This window comes from Emiliania huxleyi (genome assembly GCF_000372725.1).
Source record: "Emiliania huxleyi CCMP1516 chromosome Unknown EMIHUscaffold_1172, whole genome shotgun sequence".
NCBI lineage: Eukaryota > Haptophyta > Isochrysidales > Noelaerhabdaceae > Emiliania > Emiliania huxleyi.
Window position 1 is genome coordinate 1 of NW_005201419.1, and position 9,942 is coordinate 9,942.

The window sequence follows — 9,942 nt, forward strand, 5'->3', positions numbered from 1 at the left end:
CCGCGGCGGCAGCGCCCAGACCGACGGCTTGCGCATCGAGTCGCGAAAGGAGCGGCCTGTCCACACGCACGTGCTGCTACGAGGCGTTGGTCACACCCAAAGCCGAGTGGCGGAAGCAGCGGCCATACCCGAAGCGAAGTGCGACTCGCTGCTTCGCGTGCGCGACTCGCTGCGCCGCGAGGAGAGGGGGGACCACTCCCGTGCGGGCAGCAGCGTCGGCATCAGGTACAGCGCGACCGACAAGTAGAGCGCGGCGGCGACGAGCCAGTCGACGGCGCAGAGCAGCGGCACCGAGGCGATGCCGCAGGAGGAGAGCTGAGCTTCGTCGAGGTTAGACCTGCCTGCGTGGCGTGTCAGGGACGTGTCGTGGACATGTCTTGGACAGAGGCTGCGCCGCGTCGAGGGCTGGCTTGCCGACGCGAGCGTTGAGGAGGGCGAGAGCGAGGAAAGAAGGGACGGCGATCAACGCAATGAGCCGCAGCAGCGCCTCGTCCGTCGGGAGGACGGCGAGGGCGAGGAGGACGCCGCCACCGAACATGAAGGGGCCGTACGTGGAGCGGCGTAGGTGCAGAGCAGACTCGCCGCTCACTCTTGCAAAGTAAGACGCGCCAACAAACGCGATGCAGATGGCGCCGAGGAGCAGAGGAGGCGCCGAGACGCGCCATCGCAGCGCAGAGGCGGCGGCGCGGGCGCGATCCAGCGCCTGCGACGCCTCCTCCTCTGCAACCAGGTCGGCGTGCCGCGACCGATCGCGCTTGCCCAGCCGATGCATGAAGGAGATGTGGCCGAGGCCCCTCAAAGCCGGGCCTCCACTCCGGGAAAAGGTTACTGTAGTGAGCGTCGGGCTCGTGGTTAGTGTGGAGGGAGGTGGCGTGCCGTCCTTGCGGTGGTGCGTTCTTTCTTTTTTTGCAGCTGGCTGTGCCTCTTTTGGTTCCTGTGTCGAACCTGTGTGCTGTGCGAGAGAGTTCTTTTTGTTGAATTCTTTTTTTGAGAGCCCGCCTTCGAGCCTGACTGTGTGTCGTTCGTGCGTGTCGTCATCATCTGTCTAGCGTCCACCCATACCGCGTTGGTGTCCAGTCCGAGCCTGGCTGTTCTTCACCTTTCTACCTATGTATGTTGGTAGTGGCGCGATTGTGCGTCAGGCGGAAAGGCGAGCGCCGGCGGAAGGTGGCACGCCGAGCGTGTCAGCCAAGGGAGGCGATTGCGCATAAGGCAAAAGTTGTTGATGGCCGACGACGTCGCCTTCGCGTCGGCTTGCGATGCCGAATCCGCTCCTGTTCGTCGGCAAGGGCGCGGCGCTGACGGCGGCGGCCCGAGCGGCTGACAAGGCGAACGAAGGCGGCGGAGCATTCCAGCGGCTGGGCGAGGGCCGCGGCGCGGCAATCCGGCTCGCGTGGCCGGCGGAGGCGCTGCACACCATGCCGCACGAGAGGCGGGCGGCGGCGGGCGACGCGGACGACCCGTTCGCGCACGGCCGTCCGATCACCAAGAGGGCGAGGCGCGCGGCGGGCGAGCTGCGCGCCGTGCAGCACCAGGAACGTGCGGAGGCGCCCAGAGAGGCGGAGCTGGCGGCGGCAGAGGAGCGGACGGCGGAGCAGGCGGCGCTGCTGGCGCCGCTCGCGGCGACGGACACCACGGCGCGCCTGGCGAAGCGGAGGCGGAGCGCCCTCGTGGCGGCGGTGCTGCATCAACCCATTGCGGAGCCGGCGGGCCGGGCGGCTCAGATGCTCGCGCCGCTCGGCGAGCACTTGAAGAGGCAGTGCGACGAGGTGGCGAAGCGGTGGGACGACTTCCAGACGGAGATGGAGCGGCTTGACGAAGACGGCGGCGATGCGGACATGCGCTCCAACTTTGCGAACGGGATGCGGGACGGGTATCCGTGCCAGCAGCTCACCCTCGTGTTTCTGCAGTACTTGCTGACGAGCCGCACGCGTCGCGAATTCCATGTTGGGATGTTAGAGGGAATTCCAACTAATGCATACTGCACGAACGATTGCCTCCAGAGTGGTGTGGTCGGGTACGGATCGTACTCCTACCTCGACGATTTTGGCTGGTCGACCTACCTACCTATGGAGTGCGAGGTATCTCGTCTGTCGCCTTCCCAAACTGTCACTCCCCTTTCTCCCGGCCGGGGACGGGTGGGGCGCGCGCGGGGGGCGGCGGGTGTGCGGGATGTCTGTGGGCCCGAGAGCGATATGCCATGTCCGCCTTGCGATTGTTTCATAACATCGAAGGCTAGCTCAAAATAAAATACCCCTGCTCTCTCAGCAATCAAAACCTCTTGCCGCTTTCAAGGGACCGGCAGGCGGCGGCGTCGCAGGACGAGGCAGAAGAGAACGACGCGACAGAGGAGGAAATGACAAGGGAGAGAACGACGAGAGTGGGACGGCCGCGAGGTGGCATGAAGGTTGCAGCGAGAAGCGGCGAGAGACTGCGAAGAGAGATAGGAAGAGGCAGACTCCCTAGGGTGGGCGACGGCTAGCGCATCACACACTCAATACCTGTGACTTTTGGGAGGTCTGAAGCTTACCCATTGGGGAAGTGAGGTTTTCCGTCCACCCTGATCATGCTGAACAAGCTCCTCTTGTAGCTCGATCGGTCACACCGCCACCACCGCCGACCGACGTCTCCCAGTGAGATGATGGAGGGGGTGGGGCGACACACTGCTTCTGCAGCGTGCACCTCGATCCTGTACCGTGTTTGTTATGACCCCCCCCCATGAACACACCAGTGAGGGAGGGCGAGACGATCGAGGGGACCCGTACCATGGTGAATCGACCCTATCCAGTGCTCAAGTGCTCAAGAGCGGTACTGCTCAAGGCTGTGAACGAATTGAGACTAAGTTAGCTTCCCCTCGCCGGCGCTGCTTGCGGCACCTGTGCGGTCCGAGCGGCAGAGCGTCCGCGAGGATGGAGTACGCGGTGTCCGACGTTGGCCTTGTTAGGTTGCAGTCGTGGATTGATCCGAAGATCGATCGTGCTATCCGCCCTTCGCTCCCCGCGTGTTCGCTCTCGGCCCCCTTCTCCTCGCTGTCACTCTCGTCGTCTTCTTGTCCGTCGCCGTCGTTGTTGCTATGGGGGCCGTCAATTTCCACCGAGTCGACTGCGGCGTTGAAACGATCGAGAAGTGGGCCTGTGACCTCTCCCTCTGGCGAGCCACCGGTCACCCCCCGGGCCAGCGTTCTCAAAGCGCACCTTGTATTCAAAGTTCCCTAACATTTGCTGACTTGGTCGTCGCGCAATAATACGCTCGATGGTCCACTCTCTATTTTCGTCCTCGTCGATCTCTCTCCCCTCCCTCCCGCCCGGGCCGTATGCTTGAGTAAGTCATAGAAGCGTGTGGTAGTGTCTTCATTGCTTGCCGGGTATTTGCGGCTGAGGTAGGTGGCGCGCCGAAGTCGCTCAGATCTGCTCGCCACGCGAAAGGACCACCGGTGTTCCCGGCTGGCATGTAGAGGAGGCCACCCTCGGATCGCGCTCTTCTCTGGGTTTCAGCTATTTGCGACACCACACAGGGATTTTAAGGAGAGGGGTGTGATGCGCTAGCCGTCGCGGCCACCCTTGGTCGTCTGCCTCTTCCTATCTCCCTTCGCAGTCTCTCGCCGATTCTCGCTGCAACCTTCATGCCACCTCGCGGTCGTGTCGTCCCACTCTCGTCGTTCTCCCTCCTGTCGCTTCCTCCTCTGTCGCGTCGCTCTCGTCTGCCTCGTTCTGCGACGACGCCGCTGCCTGCCGATCCCTTGCTCTCGCGGCTTCTTGCGCCTTTCGGCGCAGCTCCGCCCTCCTCGCTGCATATCCTGGCCCCTCGAGTCTATCGAGCTCCCCTCGCGCAAGGACCACATTTCTGACGCCCACTGCGATCATTTGCCGCCAAGTCATATCGTTGCTCAGGTCCACTCTCTCTTCGAACACTTGTGCCTCCACGGATGATGCCGCTGATGCCGGCGCTGGGGTCCCCTTCGGATGCATCGTGACAGCTGACAACGGGATTTCCACTGGTTCGTCCTCCTCGGAGTCGTCTTCCCCGGCTTCCTTCCGCTCGGCTCTACGTTCGGTACGTTCGGCGTGGCTCACCCTCCATCCATGCCGTGAACAGGCGCTTTATCCACCCTATATTCTTCTCTCGTTCCTCTGCCCGTGCCTTGGTCTTGTCGTTGTTTCGCACCCATGTCTGTATGGCAATCGAGGCTGCCTTCCCTACTACCTGTAGTTCACTCGTCACCTCCCCCGCGAGCTCCCCTCTCTTTCTTTCGGGTATGGGGTCCGTGAGTGCGGGCACAGCGTGCAGGCAATCACGGGCGCTATTTTGTCGTACTCCTCTTCGGCGAGCGCTCCGAATCTAGACCCTATTGCCTTTAAGGAGGCTGCCCTCGCTCGTCTCAGGAATGTGGCGGTGTCTTTTGAGTCCGGCGCCTCCCGTGCAACTCTTGCTGTCGCCCTCGCCGTGTGTTTGTCGAGCTTCCGCATGAAGTGACGCGCCTCTTCCTTTTTTCCAGCGCAGCTGCCGCTCAGTATGTGCGCCAACGACGCCTGCTACTTCAGTTGAGGCTTCCCTCGGACGAGCGCACTTGCGCTAAGGGCGTAGACGCCCTTACAGTTCCCGCGCGTTTTCTTCATCCGCTGGCTCGCGCGCGGGTTGGCGACACAGCACGCGATGCTGCCCCTCCTCACCACGACATGCACCGCCTTTCACGCTCCCGCGACCGCCGTTCACGCTGGCTCCTGCGTGCCGCCGGCACGCCACGCTGCCGCCATCTGCTCCTCCACCGGGAGCGCAGGCCCGCTCATCCCTCATCGCCGGCCAGTCCGCCTTCGCCCTCGCCACCGAGGTGCCGAGCCTGTTTTCGTCCTCGCCGGACATCTTCGGCACCCTCTTCGACGCTGGCTTCCTCTTCTACAGCGGCCGACTCCTCGCGGGCCAGGCCGGCCTCGTCGGAGGCGATGAGGCGCTCGCTGAGAAGCTGGCCGGCCTCGACTGCACCTGCACGCTCAGCATCGGCCGCGAGCCCGGAACGTGGATGCCCAAGGAGTGGGGCTCGTCCGGCGCCCGCCTCTCGCTCCCGCTCCAGCTCCGCTTCTCGGAGGAGGTTCCGCGGACGCTTCCGAGATACAGGCCTCCGAACTCCCGTCCACAACCCGTCCACCGCCCCTCAGACGGCGGACCTCGGCTTCCCGGGCGAGGAGAGCATGACGGGGCGCACCGCGCGGCAGCTCTGCTGCCCCGGCGGCGGCTCCTTTGTCGGGCAGGCAGGCACCGTCCGGGTGGAGCCTACGGGCGGCGCGTGGAGCGTCAAGCCGACCCGGCAGCCTGGCGTCGGCGAGCCGCGCCTCCTCGAAGCATCTCGGCGAGCCTCTGGCCACCCTGCGGCCTGTGCCCCCCAGGCGAGCTGCGCTTCTTCCTCGACTTCCTGACCGAGGCGGCGCGCAACGACGTGACGCTGCCCGCGGGGCGCGCCCTCGCAGCGCCCGCACCCTCCACGGGCCTGAGGCCTGAGCCCTGGGGCCCCTCTCTGCAGGCGGGTCTTCTTCAGCGGGACGTGCGTCGACCCCGAGCTGGCGCAGGCGCTTGGCCCGACGCCCGGAGATGTGTTCGTGGCGCCGGGCAGCGGCGTGCGCCTCTTTGGCGAAGGCGGCGTCACCACAAAGCGGACTGACGCGCGCAACCTGTACGGCGCGCTCGGCGAGACCTTCCTCATCCTCGGCCGCTTCTCGCTCGGCCCGCCGCCGCCGCCACAGGCGTCCGAGGACGAGACGCCGCAGCAGCGCGCCGCGCGGGAGCGCGCCGAGGACGAGGCGCGCGGGCGGGCGGTATGACCGGGCGTACGACGCGGATTGGAGAAAGCGGATGGTAAACAAGAACACAACACGCACTCTCTCACATGACAAGCGATCCAACGACATTGTGGATTGGAAAGAAAGAAAAACTGCATTTTGAGCACTTGGAGTGCAGTCGGTAACCTCACATCCAGGGCCGGGGAGCTAAGGAGCGCACCCAGCGGGCCGTAAATGCGGAACTCCGAATTCTTTTCCGAGCCAGTCCCGTGCCCAGTCCTGTGCCCAGTGTTGTGCGAGGGAGTTTTGTTGTAAAATTCTTTTCCTCGTGTGCCCGCAGGGTTCGGACTTTTTGCGGGGTATGGTATGGTACCCTCGCGCAACCCACCTCGAGACCATACCCCCCCCGCCTGCTGACAGACCCAGCCTCCCGGAGACCGGGGATGGGTCAGGACCATACCCCGCAAAAAGTTGGAACCCAGTTCTCTTGATGGCCGAATACGCAAAGATGATGCAGGCAGGCAAAAGCGTCGGGTGCCGAGATCAGCGTCGGCGCACCTGCTCTCGTGCTGTTGACGGCGCAGGCCGCCGGCAGTCTACGCGTCGCCTGCTGGAAGCAGTGCGGCCTCAGTGCAAAGCAGCTGCGAGTGACGCGCGTGCTCGTGGACGCTGTCGAGGTGGTTTGTGTCGCGGGTCACGGATGCGCTCCAGTGACGGTCAGGGTCTCCTTCACGCACGGCCAGACCATCAGAGACGCCGGCGCGATGCCAGTGGTGCCCGAGCTGCTGCCGCCAGCCGTCCCCGACGCTGCAGTTTGCCGCATGCTGCTGCTGCAGCCGTTGGCTTTGCTCGCGATGGGCGGCATGGCCTTGCTTGGCGGCTCCATCGCCTTTGAGACTGGTCGCCTGGCTCTCTCTCCTTGGCGGCCGCGGCTCGATATGGCCGCGCGTTGTCTTTGCCGCCGCCGTCCTTGCGCACGCGGCCGAGGCACAGTGTAGCCGAGATCTGTGCTGCAGTGTAGCCTACACAGAGCCGGGTGCGGAGTATCGCCGTGGACGCGCCGACGCTCTGAGGTGGCATCAATAGGCGGGCGTTGCTCTGCGCATCGCCCTCGGCCTCCCGAACGTCGGCCTCGGTGGCGCGCTGCGGTGGTGCGGCCTCACCTTCCTGGTCGGATTCGTTCCCGTCCTGCGCCATTGCCTGGCGTTGCACGGCAAGCGGGAGTGAACTACGCGGGCTGCATCTCTGGACTCTCTGCGCATGTGCTGCGCGTTTTGATTATCAGACAGTAACCACAACCACAGATTATCAGATATCACTCATGATCACTGGCCATTTCCTCTCGTTGTGTATCGATTTCCTCTCTCTTTTTCACCTTGACAAGTTTGGAAATCACTAATATGACAAACACAGAATACAGTAAATTGTTACACCAACACGGCTGGTAAGGATGCTCCGCCGGCACGAATCTCGCCTTCAAACGCGCGCAGCGCCTCGAGAAAAGCTGAGTTGGGCTCGACGAGCGGGCGCGCCTGCTCGCATACATGTACGCCTTCATGGCACTGCGATCGAGGTGTCAGACATGCAGGCTCATCTGTTGCACCCGCTGCACGCGCGTGAGAGCCTCCTCCACGGGCAAGTTGAGCCTGGCAGTGAACGCCGCGTGTTAGTGCTGTGCCAGAAACTCGGTGAGCCGTGTGCGGATTAGCAGAGCGAGGGCCGTCGCATCACGTATGCGACCGCCATCGTGCCAGAGCGTGACTTGCCCTGCGCGCAGTTAACGAGGACCATCTGGCCCGCCTGTCAACAGCTTTAGGCTTGAAGCGCCTTCGCTGCATGCCGCTAGACGAACACCGCCTTCCGGCCCGCCCGAACGCGATCGGACGCCCACGCGAGGCCACGCTCGAGGTCCTCAAGCGGGATGCGGAAGGCCTCGGAGTCCTCCCACTCTAGGTCAAGTAGTCTGGGAGGACTTTCGAGCCGCAGCCTGCAAAAGGAGACCAAACTGACACTGAGGAGTGCAGCAGATGAGCGGTCAAGGGATGCAGCGTGCGTGGTGTGCCTGTCAAATGCAGCGCGCGTCGCAGGCAGGAATGCGTGCAGCCGGTACCCTGCACAGTTGAGAACGGCGTTCGTTGCATGCTCCTCCCTGCAGACCGCGAGTGCAGCCTTGTAGCTGCCAACCGCCAACTCTCCCGGCAGAACGACCGAGGACTTGCCGTCATCCTGCGGTCATGCGAAGAGCCCGCAGCATGGTGGGCCAAACGAGGTGACACGAAGGTGTCACGGGACGAGCATGCAAGGAGGTCATTGGGGTGCCACGAGAGCTCTAAATGGGCTGCCTGAGCGTTGAGCACTGCCAGCAGTTGCTCGTCTGTCACCTCCTCACGCGAATGCCTGCGTATATCGAGCCCACACCCAGCACAGCGATTGGCGGTCGCCTTGGCGAGGGGGACGCGTAGGCGAAAGGGATGGCCCTGCGGCGTGGATGAGAAGGTTGCCGCCGAGGCTTGGGACATGTTAGGCCCAGTACCGATACCGCTAGGCGTCTCAAGCCCAGTATCGTCGGTGTGGGCGCGGTATTGGGATCTGGCCGTACCGCGTGCCGCTTCACACCGAGCGCGCCGTACCGATACCGCTACAGTTGTAGGCTCTCCGGCGCCCCGTACCGCTACCCTGTAGCGAGAAAACAGTTTATCTTCAGTCGGGAAGGGTTATTTTGTGTTCGCTCTTGATCCTCACCGACCAATGAGGTATTTTCTCCCCCCCCCCCCTCTCCCACCACACACACACACACACACACAGAGAGAAGATTTCTTGTTGGTTTTCTAAAATCACACACACACACACACACACACACACACACACACACACACACACACACACACACACACACACACACACACACACACACACACACACACACACACACACACAGAAAGGCGAAAGAAGCCGAGAGAACATACCACGCGCGCGCACGCGCGCGCGCGCCGCGCTCCTCGACTCTCTCGCACCCGCCCCGAGCCACGCCCCTCACGAGATAGGCGGCTGCGACCCTGAGAGTGCGCAGCGGTGCCGCTGGCGTGCTCACCACACCCATCCATCATGCCTGCATCATTCCTGCACGTACTGCCCGGTCTGGTCGGGGCGTGGGGCGAGATCTGGCATGGCGGCGCGCTTGAACTGAGCGCCTTCGATCGTCTCGCGGCGACAGCTCGCAGGCCGGGCGGCCAGAAACTGTGCCGCTCAGCCATCCGCCGAAGCGAGCGCGCCGGCGGCGGTCCGCCGCCGGCGCGCTCGGCTCAGTGTCTTCAAGCCCGCCGGTGGGGAGCTCCGCTTGCGGGCAACGATTGACATGCGGGCAGCCTCGCTGTCCGTGAATCAAGCACTCTTCACGCACGATTTGATTGTGGAAATACGCAATCTCTGCACCACTTCAGTGTAGTTACCGCTACGTAAAGCCGTGCAGACCTAGTCGCAATATTGCGTTGTTAGTCTATACCGCGTTGGTGTCCAGTCCGAGCCTGACTGTTGTTCATCTTTCTACATACATACAGATCCTGGCCGGTGCTTGGGACTGTGGCGCCGCCCAAATCAGCATCTTTCCGCATGAGACAGTTATTGGAAGAATTCTTTTTCGCAGCCGTTGCCCGCGCCTCGCCTGTCGCGTGAATCGTGTAGAAAGAAAGAAAGAAAACGGACAACCCAAGGGAGGGATGGGAGGACGGCACGCCGCCACCACACAGGGACAAACAAAAGTGTGAGTGTTAGAGTTGTTTGGTATTGCTAAAAAAAACACACACAGGGATTTTAAGGAGAGGGGTGTGGTGCGCTAGCCGTCGCCCACCCTTGGGCGTCCGCCTCTCCCTATCTCTCTTCGCAGTCTATCGCCGATTCTCGCTGCAACCTTCATGCCACCTCGCGGTCGTCCCACTCTCGTCGTTCTCTCCCTTGTGACCGAGCCGAATTCTTTTTTCGAAGTGTTCGCTGCACTCACTCTTTGCGCACCTATTTCCTGCCCCTCGCCGCGCCCCTGTGCCTCGCTCTCGCTTCGACTGCCGGCTGCATGCGGCTCGGGGTTGTGCATCTCCTCCACTCAGCGTCCCTCACCCGTGCCTTCCCGCCGCAGGCGCATCATGATGGAAGCGATTGGGGAGAGCGGGCCTGCCGC

General features: G+C 63.2%; 4 protein-coding genes across 4 annotated transcripts; 2 read left to right on the forward strand and 2 right to left on the reverse strand.

Moving 5' to 3' along the window:
- EMIHUDRAFT_446916 (hypothetical protein) lies at window positions 1-855 on the reverse strand. Its single transcript, XM_005790903.1, has 2 exons — window positions 415-855; window positions 1-341 (listed from the first exon to the last, which is right to left on the reverse strand). The coding sequence occupies exons 1-2, from the start codon at window positions 770-772 to the stop codon at window positions 91-93; spliced, it is 609 nt and encodes a 202-aa protein (XP_005790960.1). The 5' UTR covers window positions 773-855; the 3' UTR covers window positions 1-90.
- A 404-nt stretch (window positions 856-1,259) lies between these two features.
- On the forward strand, window positions 1,260-2,249 carry EMIHUDRAFT_251768 (hypothetical protein; the record flags this gene model as incomplete). Its single annotated transcript, XM_005790904.1, has 2 exons — window positions 1,260-2,081; window positions 2,235-2,249. The coding sequence occupies 2 exons, from the start codon at window positions 1,260-1,262 to the stop codon at window positions 2,247-2,249; spliced, it is 837 nt and encodes a 278-aa protein (XP_005790961.1).
- Window positions 2,250-4,642: 2,393 nt separating this feature from the next.
- On the forward strand, window positions 4,643-5,813 carry EMIHUDRAFT_446917 (hypothetical protein; the record flags this gene model as incomplete). Its single annotated transcript, XM_005790905.1, has 5 exons — window positions 4,643-5,086; window positions 5,154-5,316; window positions 5,382-5,448; window positions 5,516-5,591; window positions 5,629-5,813. Coding segments are annotated over exons 1-5 (558 nt in total), but the record flags the coding sequence as incomplete, so codon positions are not given.
- A 1,662-nt stretch (window positions 5,814-7,475) lies between these two features.
- EMIHUDRAFT_251770 (hypothetical protein) lies at window positions 7,476-8,290 on the reverse strand (the record flags this gene model as incomplete). The annotated part of the gene is made up of 4 exons (XM_005790906.1): window positions 7,476-7,538; window positions 7,626-7,758; window positions 7,882-7,997; window positions 8,129-8,290. The coding sequence occupies 4 exons, from the start codon at window positions 8,288-8,290 to the stop codon at window positions 7,476-7,478; spliced, it is 474 nt and encodes a 157-aa protein (XP_005790963.1).
- Window positions 8,291-9,942: the final 1,652 nt, after the last annotated feature.